The sequence below is a fragment of the Mustela erminea genome, chromosome 9 (assembly GCF_009829155.1).
Source record: "Mustela erminea isolate mMusErm1 chromosome 9, mMusErm1.Pri, whole genome shotgun sequence".
Lineage (NCBI taxonomy): Eukaryota > Metazoa > Chordata > Mammalia > Carnivora > Mustelidae > Mustela > Mustela erminea.
In genome coordinates, this window is record NC_045622.1 from 65,234,351 (window position 1) to 65,250,037 (window position 15,687).

Genomic DNA, 15,687 nt, shown 5'->3' on the forward strand with positions numbered 1-15,687 from the left:
AGCGAGAGGCACTGGCACGACACTGGCAAGGGGCCACAAGCCCCTTCTGTGCCCAGAGCCAGGAGAACTGCCTTGGGCACTCTTCTTCCAGCCTCCATGTACTCCTGATATACCTATTTCTGTCCGTTGTTAGACCATATGCCATGATTTCAGTCCACTCAATGAGTAGTAGGAATAAGCTAGGGGTGAGGCACTTGGTTTGAAAACTGGGTGTATTTGATGAGGCTCTGTTAACACACTCGGAAGCAAAGCCCCTTTCTCACTGTCCCCTGGGGGGAGGTTTTGGCTTCTATAACCCAGGAGACTATAAAATGAGACAGAGAAATTGCGTATTTGGAGGCTGGTACGGCCATCTTGGATGTGGGTGTACGTTATGTAACAATCACCCAGAGGAGAGCATTAGTGGGGGTGGAGGGTGGAGCCAGATCCCAAACACCTCTGGGTTGCCAAAAATGCTCGAATAACACCCACCCCCCAGTGGTATTAGGACTCAGAGCACTGTTGGAGGTAATCCGCAGCTCTGATCCCAGTGCTCTCCAGGACGTTCAAGTCTGAATGACTGGAGCAGATGGGAAGAGAGCAGGAGAGGACTCCAGATGTCTGCCACTGGTGGCAGAAGCATGGAGAGAGACTGGTGGTGGGTCTGCTAGGGATGGGAGAGGGGGCTGTATGGGCAGCGACTAGTTACGTGGTATTCACATGGAACCGAGGCAATGGCAGGGATGGATTAAATCAATGGTCTTCAAAGTGGGTGTTAGGATGATCCACTGGCATGTAAAAGAAAAATTAAAGCTTCTATTTATATTTATGTTTGAGACTCAAAATAAATAAATAAATAAAGGTTCACCTATACTTACTATGTGGATTGACATAGGGGCCATAACTTATCCCTTGCTTCCGGTGGTGTCCACATCATGTAGTTAAGGTGTCCTCAGGGAAGAGGGGGGTTCTATTCCCCAGGGGAAGAGGTGACTATGGTGCTTTCACTGGTTCAGTTGCTTTTAAGTGAATCCTGAAGTATGATGAATTATTTGTATCCCAGGTGGTAGAAAGATAGATTATGTCATCTAATTATCATTTAACTAAGTTAATTCTCACAAAAGGAACAAGTGGCTTGAGAAGAGTACTGCAAAGACATCCACAGATTGAAAATAACATGAACAGGGCACCTGGGTGGCTCAGTGGGTTAAAGCCTCTGCCTTCGGCTCAGGTCATGATCCCAGGGTCCTGGGATCGAGCCCCGCATCGGACTTTCTGCTCAGCAGGGCGCCTGCTTCCCTTCCTCTCTCTCTGCCTGCCTCTCTGCCTGCCTGTGATCTCTGTCTGTCAAATACATAAATAAAATTTAAAAAATTAAAAAAAAAAAGAAAATAACATGAACAGTGTGAGCGAAATCAAACTCAGAAACATGGCAGGGCTAACAGTTTCCAACTACTCCTATGAGATCCATTATGATATATCAGAGAAGGGAGTAGACCAGAAAAAGCTGAAATTTATGAAAGAGACTGCTTGGAATACTGATCTACATCACTGTGATTAACTAACCTAAGGGTGTATTGGGCCCTGAGGTATCGGCTAATAATATAAATGCTCCACTCATAATCAACAAGACGTGTGAATTCTACGCGACCAGAGCTTGAAGACAAATCTCTACAATTTAAAAAAAAATTTTTTTAAAAAATTTATTTATTTGACAGACAGAGATCACAAGTAGGCAGAGAGGCAGACAGAGAGAGAGGAGGAAGCAGGCTCCCTGCTGAACAGAGAGCCCGATGTGGGGCTCGATTCCAGGACCCTGGGATCACGACTTGAGCCAAAGGCAGAGGCCTTTTAACCCACTGAGCCACCCAGATGCACCATAATCTCTACAATTTTTTGAGGAGGAATATTCCAAGTCCTGTAGCACTTAGTTGTGTACTTTGTGAGCTATCATTAAATGCAATAAACATGTCTAAAAATCTCTTTTGAGCAAAATCCCTTTTACTTAATAGTAAAACGCAAAATGTCAGTTAGTGTCATTGGGAAAAACCTCTGTTGTATTTGCCATTGTTAAGGGGGATGGAATTAGTACAGAGAGAAGAAAGTGATACCAAAAAAATGTGTTCTGTTGAAAGACACACAAGAAACACTATTGAAGATTTGAAGAAAAGGTTTAGAACACATGATGTGTGTACACATTGCTGACATGTTTCCCCTTACCCTTTTGCCATACTTTTCAATGATGATATTCATAAAGAAATACTTTTTGTAACCTACTAAAGGAAAGATGTTTACAACCTGAATGGCTTAGAACATGCTGTGGGTTTTTTTTTTTTCTTTTAAAGATAATTTCTACATTTGAGAGAGAGAGAGAGAGAGAGCAGCAGCAGCAGGGGGAGGACCAAAGGGAGAGAATCTTCAAGCAGACTCCCCACTGAGCCCAGAGCTAGAAGCAAGGCTCAAACCCAGGACCCTGAGATCACGACTGAGCCAAAATCAAGAGTCAGACGCTAAACTGACTGAGCCACCCAGATGCCCAACATGCTATAGGCTTTATGTGTAATAGGAACCACTGAGGGAGTGGCTGCCCTGACTGGAACACAAAACTGGGAGTTAGGAGCAGCGAGGGTCTACACACGAAACTCATCCACTGCATTACTCATTCATAAATTCTTGATTGTGGGGACGCCTGGGTGGCTCAGTGGGTTAAAGCCTCTGCCTTCGGCTCAGGTCATGATCCCAGGGTCCTGGGATCGAGCCCCGCATCGGGCTCTCTGCTCGGCCGGGAGCCTGCTTCCTCCTCTCTCTCTCTCTGCCTGCCTCTCTGCCTACTTGTGATCTCTGTCTGTCAAATAAATAAATAAATAATCTTTTAATAAATAAATAAATAAATAATTTCTTGATTGTAATTGAAGTTGGAAGGGCACATAATACTATATGACGTCAATCACATGGCTAATTTGAACAAAATATATTTTTTTAAAATTTTATTTATTTATTTGAAAGAGAGAGATCACAAGTAGGCAGAGAGGCAGGCAGAGCGAGAGGAAAGGAAGCAGACTCCCTGCTGAGCAGACAGCCCGAAGCGGGACTCGATCCCAGGACCCTGAGATCAGGACCCGAGCCAAAGGCAGCGGCCTAACCCAATGAGCCACCCAGGCGCCCTGAACAAAATCTTAAGTACAGTAGCATCTTTACAATACTTCGTAATGAAATATGGAATGAGACTATGAAATCCTTCATATTACTCAAAGGTTTACTGATTATCTCAGGGTGAAGAACTTAAACACTGTGGAATTTAAGATGAGCTTAACAGAAGGACCAAGGATTCCAAATGTGCTGACCTTTGACGTGTGCTGGCTTGTGACTGTCACAGATACATGCATACACATACACACACAGAGTGTATCGTTTCAGATAAAGGTGATATTTTTGCCGTGAATATAATTGTGTTTTAAAGGAATCATGTTATAGGGAAAGACTTTTGAAAACTGATGTTTGGAACTGTTTCCATTGTCATGTGATTTTAGTGCGTCTACTTATCTTTTGAGCTATCTTTTTTGGGGGGGGCAACAACAGCATTAGGACTAAGTATTGACATTAACTGAACTTAAGAACATACTTTGTAGATTCACAAGATATTAAACTAAGATTTATTAAGACCATTTTTAATCACGTTGCTCTCCCTCAACAGATTTTTGCAAATAACTTTAAAGTGAAAGGAAAAAGGTCTATTGTACCATTCATTAAACACGAAGTATTTTTTTTTTTTTAAAGATTTTATTTATTTATTTGACAGAGAGAGATCACAAGTAGGCAGAGAGGCAGGCAGAGAGAGAGAGAGGAGGAAGCAGGCTCCCCGCGGAGCAGAGAACCCGATGCGGGACTCGATCCCAGGACCCTGAGATCATGACCTGAGCCGAAGGCAGCGGCTTAACCCACTGAGCCACCCAGGCGCCCTGAAGTATTTTTTTTTTTAAACATGAAGTATTATCTTAACCACATTCTTTGACATCCGTTTTAGGTATGCTGCATAATATTAATACAGTTGCATGTGCATATCATTTATAAATAAGTAAACTGTAAATACCAGTCTGTGGGGGAGAAGGAATAAAACTGGGTGCTTAAGGGAGGCCACTTTGTGACAGCAGTTGGCACAGGGAAGACACAGTGGGTGCTCACTAATGACTGGTTCCATCTCCTCCCTTGGTGATAGGTTTGATGGGAGAGATGATAAGCAGGGAGTCAAGGATGGCTTGGAGAGGAGGGCCGGGAGAGGAAGGTGGTGCTATCATTCACTAAGACTGGAAACACAGGAGCAGGAGCAGGTTATGGCACATTCCTGGGCGGAAATTGGGAGTTTGAGTTTGGGACTACAAATCTCCAGTGGAGATGGCCCCCAGGAAGCTGGATTTGCCACCTGCAGCTCTAGGACCTTTTGTGTTGGAGGTGAGGCTCAAAAGTCATTAGGCAGAAGGAGGTTGCTGGGGAGGCCTGCAGAGTGATCGAGGGGACAGGCTGCGCAGGTACCTGGCGGAACACCACAACGAAAAGCTGGGCCTCCAAGGCCGAGAAGGTGTAGTCACCAAGGTATGTAGGAAATTTGGAGAGAAAGCGGCGGGCGCCAACTCTGGAAACTTTTGTACTTCAAGCGTTCCAGAAAGGAAGGCGTGGTCAGCAGGCTCAAACCCTGGAGAGAGCAGAGGGGCTACAAGGCACCCGCTGGATTTAGCAACTAGGAGGTCAGTCGGGACTCGGAGGAGCAGGTGTACAAGCTGGAGAGCAGGGGAAAGAGTAAGTATGGGAGTGTGAGGGCGTGTGTGTATTCGCGCGTGTGTGTGTGTGTGTGTGTGTGTGTGTGTGCGCGCGCGCGCGCCCGGGCGCGCGCGTGCTGGGAGGGGCAGGAAGGTGATCCAAGGAACTAGGCTGACACCCGGCTGATGCTTGCGGGTTCGTTCAGCTACAGGGAGTAAGTCACCTGTTTGGGGGCCGTGACCCCAGACTCTCACCTTGGGAAACGTCATGGCGAGGGAGGAGGCTCGGGCAGGTCCAACCACCGCGGTGAGCGCTCTCTGGGCCCGGCGTGTGGCCGCGGAGGCGAGTTCGAGGAGCCGGGCTGGAGGCTGACCCCGGGCTGCGGCGGGCGCGCTTCCGGCCGGCGGGGGGACAGGGCGGCCAGCGCGCCCCCGGCGCTCTCAAGTTTCCTGTTGGCAGCGCCGCCCGGGCGCCTCAGGTAGCGGCGGGCAGGCCTGGTTGGTGGGTGGCGGGCAGGCGGACCTGCGCGGCTGCGGCGGCCCGGCCCGCGCCCTTCTGCTGCCCGCTCGTCGCCTCTCGGCTCCGCGCCCAGGTAGGGCACCGACCCGGGCGGCGCGCGGCTGGCGGGCTTCTTCTGCGAGGAGGCGGCTCACCTCTTCCCGGCGGGCCGGCCGGGGGTTCAGGGATACGGGGGTGCGGGCGCTCCGGCGCCGCGGCGCTGAGCCGGCAGAACACTGGGTCCCCGCCCCCGCCGCGGGCTGCACGGCCAGCGCCCGCTCAGCTGGCTGGGGGCGCGGCCTGGCCCCGGCCGGGCCGGTACTGGCTGCGGTGCGGGGCAGCCCCTCCGCGGCGCTTGCGGTGCGCCCTGCCCGGCGTGTCCAACTGCCCTCCAGCCCCGCGGGCCGCCCCCTTCAGGCCCACGGCTGGGCCCTGGCCCCGGCCCCGGAGCCCATGAGTGCGCGCGATGCTGCATTGCTGACCTTGGGCCAGCGGCCCGCGGCCCCTGCTGCCCAGGACGGGAGCCCGAGCCCCCGGAGGTCGGAACCTTGGCTCTGGGTTTCCCAGGCCACCCTGGCGGCGGCGCCAACCCCGGACTCAGCCCTGCCCTGGCTCTTCTCTGTGCTCCTGCTGCTGTCTCTGCGGTGGCCTGGGCTCCAGACACCTCAGGTGAGCCAGCCTCATCTCAGTTCCCTGGCGGCCTACGTTGGATTCGAGAGGTTTATAGAAATTAAGGGACCCGGGACAAGCTGCCCCTTAAGGTCCGGTACAAGTTTCTAGGTGTTTGACGTCCAGCCAGATGCCCACTGCTGAGGTCGGCTTTCCACCTAAAAGGCAGGGGGATGGACAGAATGACAGGGTGTGGGTTCATTTGAGGCCTTCATCCTTACCTCTTTGGCTGCCTCCCAGCATGGGAGGTGTACTGGTCTATGAAAGTCTGCTTTCTGCCCTTGAACTTCCTGGTAACTGCTTTGCCAGCAGAGTTCCTAATGGCTCCTCTCCCCTGGCAGAGGCCTCTGGGGGAAGTTTTGAGAGACCCTGGAGTAGGAGAGGCTTGCCAACTACCGTGTCATTACCCCAGACTTTTAGGTCCTTGCATGTGTCTGGAAGCTTGGGGATGACAAATTAGCAAAGGAGCCAGGTGAAAGCTGGAAGGAAAAAAAATTAGCATGGTCCTGAGCCTATGATGTGGTGGCTAACATTTGGTCAGCTTCAGGGAAAAGCTGATGGTGGCTGAAGCCCTCATGGGAGAAATTCCTCCCCTGGCTGTGAAGCATTTTGGCTGAGTGGTAGTTGAGCTACTGAGTCAGAAAGACAGAGCTCCTATTAGCTCTCACCTCTCCGAGTGTTGGCAGCAGGTTTGGAGTCATAAGCCTGGGCTGGCTACTTCCCTGGGTGAAACTCTGAGGGGCTGGCTTGCTGTGTAGTTGATGGAACTGGGCTGACCTAAGAATCATGGAGTTTGCATGAATGGGTTCCTGGGAGCCTCTTGGATCTCTTGGCCCCAGCCTCAGCACACCCTTAGTCCTTCTGAGATCCGAGATGATGGATGAGTAGCTTTCAGCTAGGTCAAAAAGTTCTTTGAGAGGTGAGGCCTCTTTTTCTTGTCCTGACACTAGGTAAATACATAGCTCTTCAAATGGCCTCAAAGTCAAACCCAGATCGTCAAAATATCACGAGCAGATAAAATATAGATAAAATATAACCATGGGATGAAGCAGGAAGATATCTTTTCTCCCCTAAAGCTCATTGGCCTTTCTGGTTCTTCTCCCAAATATATCAGTCCCTTAGATCTTCTGTGTGCTGGCTGCATAGGGAGGAGAGGAGACCCTATCTTTGGGCTTTGATATATAAGGGGCCTGGGGCGTAGAAAGAGGGGCTTGTGGCCGGAACACTGGCCATGCAAAGTCAGCAAGAAGTATCAATCATGGAGGAGAAGGCTGTTTCTCCTGATCTGGTTTCACATTTAAACATGGTTTCCTTCTCTTTGCTCCCAAATAAGAGCTTGAGAGAGTGCCTGGCACATAATAGTGCTCCATAAGTAATATTGAATAAAAGGATTCAGTGCCTAGATGAAACTTCACTTTTGGTTACTTGTACCTGAAACCATGATGACGATGACGTTGATAAATGATACTTATAAAACATATACTATGTGCCAGGTACTATTCTAAGCCTATTCTAGCATATTTGCACATGCTAACTAACTTAATTGCCATGGCAACCTACAAGGTTGGTACTGTTATTATCCCCATTTTATAGGGAATAAAACCGAGCCAGAGAAACTGAGTAACTTGCTCAAGGTCATGCAACTAAGCCGTAAAATAGGACTCAAACCTGGGTAGTCTGGCTTGAGCCTATATACTTAACCATATACTGTACTGACTCTTGAGATTGCCATAGATAGATTAATCACTTAACTCATTCACTCATTCATTCATTCAATGATTATATTGATACCTACTGTTTTCTAGGCAAGAGAGAGAGAGAGATATAATAGTGAATGAGGTGGTCAAGGTCTGCCATGAAGCTGGTATTTGGCCGTTAAGCCCCTTTGTCGCACTCCCATGAGAGTCATGCACACCTCAGAAAGATGAGAAGGAAAAATGAACCCTTAGAGGCAAGCCCAAAGCATCCTTTCAGAGGAAGTGAGAGTACTATCTTCCTCGGTGAGACACAATTCGATTCCAGCCTTTCCTGTCCTGGTGTTTGTAAGGGATACGTAAGCGGTAAAAGTGAATGCAGTCTGGTTTCCTGGGCAGGAGATACAGGCCCTGGGCCCAGTTGTCACATCTTGCCTTAATTTTTGTTCAAAAAGGAAATAAGGCTTTGAGCTTGGGACCCGTGCTCCTTAGTCCAAGGAGACTTCTAGGCCACATGTTGGGCTCAAGATGGACTTGTGAGGTCATGAGCGTAGTTTGCCCTCCCAAGGCAGAGTCACAGTTGGCTTCTACACTGCCACAGTTCTGGAAGCTCTTCTATCTCTTTGGCTCTAGCAGGACCCTTGGCCATTGTCCCAACCTCTATTATCTTTTTTTTTCTTTTAAGATTTTATTTATTTATTTGGCAGACAGAGATCACAAGTAGGCAGAGAAGCAGGCAGAGAGAGAGGAGGAGGTAGGCTCCCTGCTGAGCAGAGAGTCCGATGCAGGGCTTGATCCCAGGACCTGGGATCATGACCCGAGCCGAAGGCAGAGGCTTTAACCCACTGAGCCACCCAGGCGTCCCCTAACCTCTATTATCTTGACTGAGCTGCTGCCCATCTCTGTCCAGACCTGATGGTGTGGATCGCACATCCATACCTGAGTGTCAGGAAGGCAGCTTTCTCTATGCTGGAAAATGAAGGCTCAGGTGGAAGGCATTTTCCAAAGTCTGTGCCACAGATATTAATAGGTCTTTTTTCCTATGGTGGCAGTAGTGAGAGGCTCAAGTCTTAAGTATGTTGGGCTCAACAGAGTCAAACAGCTTGCTTTACTAAAGGACTTCTGATGTTTAGAATCTGCTAGTAGAAATTGTGCATGAATCCCGATAAGTGATCATGGTATGCAGTATTTTCTAAGCCTTCTGACCTTATATGTTCTACACACCACACTTTGGAAAGTGCTGGTTTAGACTGAGGCTGTCCACGGTCCGGTTACAGGTGCAGAATAGAATTCCCTGAACTGAATCCAGGTAGATTCTCAGATGCATGGGCTAGAATGCTCCCACTGCAGACCCCTGTTGTACCTTCCCCTCCCCACAACATTTCAGCAGAAGGACTCACTTGCCCTTCTTCCCTTCTGGCAGAACCGTACTAAGGACCTGGATGTTTTTCCCATATGCTTTAAGTTCGTTTAATTATCTAATGAATAAATATTACTCTCCCTCTAGGTTGCTTGTAGCTTGCTGATCTCACTGTTTGTGAAACAGCTGTGAGGACAGGTGGGTTGTAATCTCTGGGTAGCTAAAGCCCAGCGGCAGCCCGAGGATCATGTGTCAACCCTGTAATCCCACTCTGCTCACACAGGAATCATTATGTGGGCTCAGGAAGGCGCAATCTCACGATTGGACACGAGGAGGTGACTCAGGTCCAAGTCAGGGCTAGCACTAGCCTCCTGGTAAACAACTGACCCATCCTTTCTGGGCTCTTGTCCCCAGGATGTCAACAGCATCACAGAAATAGCTGTTTTGCTCACGGTTACTTCTCAGACCCACACCATTTGTCTAAGTCACGGTACCGTTCTAAGCCTTGCTTTCAGAGGACTGCCTCTGTGGCTTGCCTGAGGCCACACCGCCGTCCCCAGGGAGAGTAGCAGCCGCGGTGGCCAGGGGGTCGAGGGCAGCCAGTGCCCAGAAGGCTTCTCAGAGCTGGAGGCCCACGTGGGAGTCAAGAGTGGCAGTAAGAGGAGGAGGACGGGGTGGGGGAAGCAGGTGGGTCAGGAAGGATGGCCTTCCGTTCTGGTGCGTGCGTATGTGTGTATGTGTATGTGCGTGTGTATGTGTGCATGTGTGCGTGTGCACGCGTGCGCTGCTGCACTCATGCTCTGGTAGAGCCTGTCAGGCTGCCCAGTCGCCTGGGACGTCAGGTCCTTTCAGGGAAGAAAGGAAGCAGAGGGACAAGGCATGCCAGCCTTTTATCCTAAGCCTGCTCCTGTACTGAGGAGTCTCCTCTCCCAGAGTCCCTGTGCTTTCCCGGGAACCAGGGAGCAGGTCAGAGTCCTCGGCTCTTTTAGAGGAGCAGGGGAAGGAGGAACTCTGTTGGCAGCTGGGCTCAGCACCTCCCCGTCAGTCCTGGGGTGCTTTCTGGGAGGTTGCCTGGGGGGGCCTTCTGAGGGAAGGCGGGGCAGGTTGTGGCCTAGGCCATCCCTTGGGTAAAATGAACCTGGTGGCCAGGCCAGGCCTGCCGCGGGGTTTGAATGGAAGCAGCCGAGGGGCCGGTTCCTGCCAGGCTGTCAGGGGTCTGGTCCGCAGAGGGAAGCTGTGGCTTCTGTGCTTGGTCAGGAAGGCCAAATGCTCAGCTGGGTCGGGCAGCAGCGGCTTTAGCTTCTGGCTCCGGAGAGGGCCACGAACCCGGCCAGGATGCCGCACGCCCCACGCAGCCGCTGCGGAGAGTTGGCATCACTTGGGCCCTTTAGGACCTTTGGAAATTTTCCACTTACATTTCGTATTCATGGAAGAATTTCCAGCCCGGACGTTTCCTGCTCTTGCTCAAGGCTGCGCACAGATATGCAAAGCAGAGACCTCCCACCCCAGCCGGGGCAGGCAGGATAGGCTAGCTGCTGTCACACTGACTCAGCTCAGCCTCCCGGGTGCACACGGCCCATGGCCCGAGCGTGTCGCCCGTGTGGCATCCTTGGGGCCAGCCATGGAGACTCCAGCAGCAGGCTCAGGTCTGTGTCATGGGTGCTGACAGTGGGAATATGGCAAGAGCAAGAGACGGCTTCTTTTGTCAGGAGGGGACTTAAGGGGTCCTGTGCTTCCTTTCTGGAGGGGTTGTAGAGCCATGAAAAAGCTGTTTCTTGACACTGGTGGCATTCTATAGCTTTCTAACCTTGGGCCACTTCTCCAAGCCCATCAGAGGGTGTCATTTGTAACAATGGGATAAGCTATACCCTAGCTGATTGACTTCACAGTTAAGCCTTCCAAGCCGGTGGCTTCAGCTGACAAACGGTTGACAAACGGTTGAAAACCAGGCTTGAAGAAGCAGCTGTAGCTGAGCCTCTGCTTAGCATCAACACAGCTGGCTTTCCTGGGCATGTCTGCCCTGCCAGGTGTCTGTGGGTCTGCGAAGAGAGACGAGCCATGGAGGGAGGGGTCAGCAGGTGGGAGCTGTCTGCCCACGATGTCCAGAAGACAGGGTTATAACTGGCTCCTGAGGCCCACTGACTTAGCCCAGCACCCCAGCTGGGTTCCTCGGTCCATACTGTGGTACGGAATGAAGTCTCCCCCACTTACTTAAGACACTGGTAGTAATTCTGCAGGAGATTGTTATGGGTTCTGCGACAAAAGGGATCTAGATGGGGAAGTGTCCTCGGGCCTTTGATGTGTCTTGGGAATCCAGGGTCAGGAACTATGGGATGGAGCATCTCCCTGATAATTGACCACAAGACCTGTTTCACCAGCAACAAGTATCAACTTTTCATGGGACCCACTTTGGAAAAGGCTGATTTAAACTATTTAAAGAAAAAAGAAGATCTTTTGTAGAAAGATGCCTCCAGGAAAGTATGTTTAATTGACTTCAGCAAGGTAAAAATGCTTTGTGGAAATACATGGCAGGATCTGGCAGAAGAGTCCTCAGACACGAAGAACCACCCCCACCCTAACCCCATTTCTGAGGAGGCCTGGTACGCTGTGGCTGGTTCATGCCTGGGTGTGTTTGTAGGGTAAGGGTTAGGGGTAGGAAGGTGGTGGTGGGCAGGTTCTGTCCAGGGCAGAGATGGGTCTCAATGGTATAATTCCCTTAGCTGGCCTGTTTCTGATGTGAGTTAAGTGGAAGAAGACCTTAATTACCAAAACCTGGGATGTAGAAGTTCACAATTTTTTTCCTATTTTCCTTTCTCTTTAAGAAACTCTTTAGGCTATTTTCTCTCTATCATCTTTGTGTTCGTTAAAATGACATTTTAACAGTGTTAGGGGCACCTGGGTGGCTCAGTCGGTTAAGCCTCTGACTCTTGATTTTGGCTCGGGTCAAGATCTCAGGGTCCTGAGACGGAGCACCCTCATCAGGCTCCCTGCTCAGCAGGGGTTCTGCCTCTCCCCAGCCCTCCCCACCCCCTCTCATGCACACTCTCTCTCTCTCTCTAAAATAAATAAGTAAATCTTTTAAGAAATGGCATTATAACAACATTAGTGATAAAAATCAGATATTGCCTCACACACAGGCAATCCTGCCATCTGGTCATTTGAGTGTCTCTCCTGCAGCCCTTTATCCTTAAGGGGAGGCATTTTCATATCACTGTACTCAAAGCATGGGTACAGTTTTATGTATTAATTTTTTCATGTACTGTCATTTCACAGCACTTTTTTTTATGTGATTGCACTTTCCTCATAGTTATAATTTTGGTTGTTTAACTTTTTTTTTTTCCCCCAAGTGAGCATGCTCTCATTTGGACATTTTAAAGCTACATACGAATAGTGCAGGTAAACGTCTTTGCACTTTCCTTCCTGCAGATTCTTTTCTTAGAAGCCATTTCTGGACGTGGGTTTACTCTATCAAATGGCGTAGATGCTTGATGGCCCTCGCTGCCCCTTGCCTGGGGCCTGTTTGATGTCTACTTCGGAGATGCCCTGTGAGGTTTTGGAATTCTGTAGTTGACCCGCAGCCTTAGGGTAGGGGGGACAGGGGTCCAGCTTTGTTCTCACCTACCAGTTAGTTCCTCCTGGCTCTAGTTCTTTGTCTTCCTCTCTATTTCTCTCCTGTCACCTTCCTCTCCAAGCCCCATTCTGATGGTTTCCAGCTTCCCCTTCTGTCTGCTATCAGGTTGTGGACATCTTCACAGTTAGCCCTGGTCCCCTTCCTCCGTGCAGGTCAGGCCTTTGCTGTTTTGCTTTCTGCCCCCACAGACCGATACAGTTGTGTGCCAACTTCCTTCCTCCTCAGCAGTGCCCTCCCACTGAACCCGCTGGAGGGGAGAGAGGCCCAGGAAAGGCATGGCCCTGTGGGTGGAAGGAAGGAGGAAATTGGCTTCGCAATCAAGGGACCACAGATGTACTTTGACAGGTGTTGCTAGCCTGCTTTCTTCTTCCTGTCTGTATAATGAATGAGGCCCAGTGGCCACAGAGAAGACCAGAGCAGCAAGCCTCCCTGAGCTTTGGAAACCCCTCTGGTACCTAGAAATTACAGCATTTAGAACTGAGAGGGCCTGGGAGACTGACTGCTTAGTCTTTATCTCACAGTGGAGAAAACTGTGAGGCCCAGAGAGTGACTGTCCTAAGGTTGCTCAGTGAGCCCCTCCTCCCCCGTAATTGCTTCCCCTCCTGGCCACACAGCATCTGGGTCCTGCCTTACCCTCAGCTTCCTCTCTCACTAACTAAGCCACCTCTCTCTTTAAACCATCCTCAGAGAAACTGTGGTAATAGGTAGACAGGACACTCCTTGTCCAGAGCTGCTCTAGTGAAGGGGGCTCATTGACGGGATGCAGTATTCACCCATTCCATAAATGTGATGCTGGGGACAGTGAGGAGACCTCCCTGATGCCCAGGTGGACAAGGAGAAGCTCCAGGGTGCAGTGGTTAAGAAGACAGACATGGGAACCAGGTGCCTGGGTTCAAATCCCTGAGCAGAGGCTCAGAGAAGAAAGGGGGCGCGGGGCGTGGCAAAGGCTGAGAACAGCACAAGTCCGCCGGCTTAATGAAAGTGTGACCGGGCACATTAGCTCTCTGTGCCTTCACTTTCTCATCTGTAAAATGTGAATAATAGGATTAACCGAATGAATAAATAGAAAGCGTTTGGCAGAGTGTACTTAATACGTCCTATGTACCCGTCGAAAGAAAGGAACCACCCAGGTAATATAGGCCACCTACTGATAGTAAGGAAGTAGTAGGCAGATAAGGCAAGCTTCTTTGAGGAAGTGAGTTTTCAGTTGGGCTGTGAAAGGTAAAGAGTATTCCTGACTCGAGAACTTTCTTTTATTTGTTGTGTCTTCTTCAAAGTTCCACAAAGTCTCGGAGATGGTAGACCCATGGCAGTAGACTGCTGCTTTTCAAAAAAAAGGCCTTTTTGCATGTGAGGAAGAATGAAGCTATGGATTCCCCTGAGCACTGTGGTCATCTAGTAGGACCTTAGGCTAGTTATTAGACCTTTGGGTTTAGTCCTTCCCTCTGTGCAGGAGGGAGTGAGGTTTGGTCATTGCTGTTCCCAGACGGCCTCTGGACCATCTGCAGGAGGGAGCCTAAACTCTCCTCTCCCTTCCCGGTCGTGGAAACAAAGCCGGGAAAGGTGGGACTGCCCAGGTGCTGTGGGTTCCTTGAGTTCTGGAAAAAAGAAGCGCACATAGACAATTCATTCTTGGACTTCTGAATTTGCTTTCTCATGAAATGTGAGTGGTGCTACCCTCTTCAAATCCAATGACTTATGAAGCTAGTTTTTTTTTTTTTTTTAAGATTTATGTATTTATTTGATAGAGACAGAGAGTGGGTGGAGGGACAGAGGGACAGGGAGAGAGAATCTTAAGCAGACTACTTGCTAAGCGTAGAGCCCAATGCGGAGCTCAGTCTCATGACCCTGAGATCAGGACCTGAGCCAAAACCAAGGCTCAGAAGTTTAACGGGATGTGCCACCGAGGCGCCCTATGGAGCTAGTTGTTAAAATTGGGCTGTTGAGTTTGTTCTGGGGAATTCCTGAGCAAGACAACTGACCTTAAGGGTCAGGCCCTTATTTTAGTACCTTCTCCTCCCCCACCCCGCTGACTCAGGCCACCCAGGAATTCAGGAAGGTTAACGCTTGTTTCTCTTTCTGCCAGCTGAGATGCCGCGCCAGTTTCCCAAGCTGAACATCTCTGAGGTGGATGAGCAGGTCCGGCTCCTGGCGGAGAAGGTCTTTGCTAAAGTGCTCCGGGAAGAGGACAGCAAAGATGCCCTGTCCCTTTTCACCGTCCCTGAGGACTGCCCCATTGGGCAGAAGGAGGCCAAGGAGAGGGAGCTGCAGAAGGAGCTCGCGGAGCAGAAGTCTGTGGAGACGGCGAAAAGGTCTGTCCCCACGGCCCAGTGCCCATGTGCACAGTTGTGCAGGCCCCTGCAGGCTGTGGGTGTGTGTCCTGAGATGAGCTGGCCACTCCCTGGGAGCTGAGTTTGTTTCTTAACCAAGACCACTCAATTTACCACTCATTTCTTTTTTTTTTTTTAAGATTTTATTTATTTATTTGACAGAGAGAAATTACAAGTATACTGAGAGGCAGGCAGAGAGAGAGAGAGAAGGAAGCAGGCTCCCTGCTGAGCAGAGAGCCCGATGCGGGACTCGATCCCAGGACCCTGAGATCATGACCTGAGCCGAAGGCAGCGGCTTAACCCACTGAGCCACCCAGGCGCCCCTTACCACTCATTTCTTGAAGAAAGTTTCAGTGCCTGGGTTAAGTTGGAAAGATCAAAACCGCCATTTTCTCTGCTGCTGTTTGAATAACAAATCAAGTGCCTAAGCACACATCATTTGCAAATGATATTTCCACATTCTTACTGGAATTTGAGGATTTCTTGGGAAACACCAATTTCACTTCTTTTCATCACTTGACAAGTGCTTGGCGTTTTTAAATGAGTCCATTCGCTATTTGCCAAGTGCTGTGCTGGGCACTGGGGATCACTAAAGAACAAAATAGATACAGTCCCTGCCCTGTAGAGCTTACAGTTAGTTGGTCTAGACCATAATTAAGTAAGGGGACAAATTAGATAAAATATAGCAAGTTCTGATAAGGGCTGTATCAGTGAGGGTCTAACCAGAAAAAACAGAAGCCATGGAAGTACTGGAAATAGGATTTTAATGCA

At 49.8% G+C, this 15,687-nt stretch overlaps 1 protein-coding gene across 7 annotated transcripts in view; it reads left to right on the top strand.

The window, feature by feature from the left end:
- Positions 1–4,862: 4,862 nt before the first annotated feature.
- AMPD3 (adenosine monophosphate deaminase 3) overlaps positions 4,863–15,687 on the top strand; it is a 46,167-nt gene continuing 35,342 nt past the window's right edge. The window contains exons 1-2 of one of the 7 annotated variants that reach the window (XM_032359487.1): positions 4,863–4,948; positions 14,673–14,898. In XM_032359487.1, coding sequence (XP_032215378.1) covers positions 14,678–14,898 — 221 coding nt within the window. In that variant the 5' untranslated portion in view covers positions 4,863–4,948; positions 14,673–14,677. The other 6 variants (XM_032359486.1, XM_032359490.1, XM_032359488.1 and 3 more) reach the window with 6 other exon arrangements.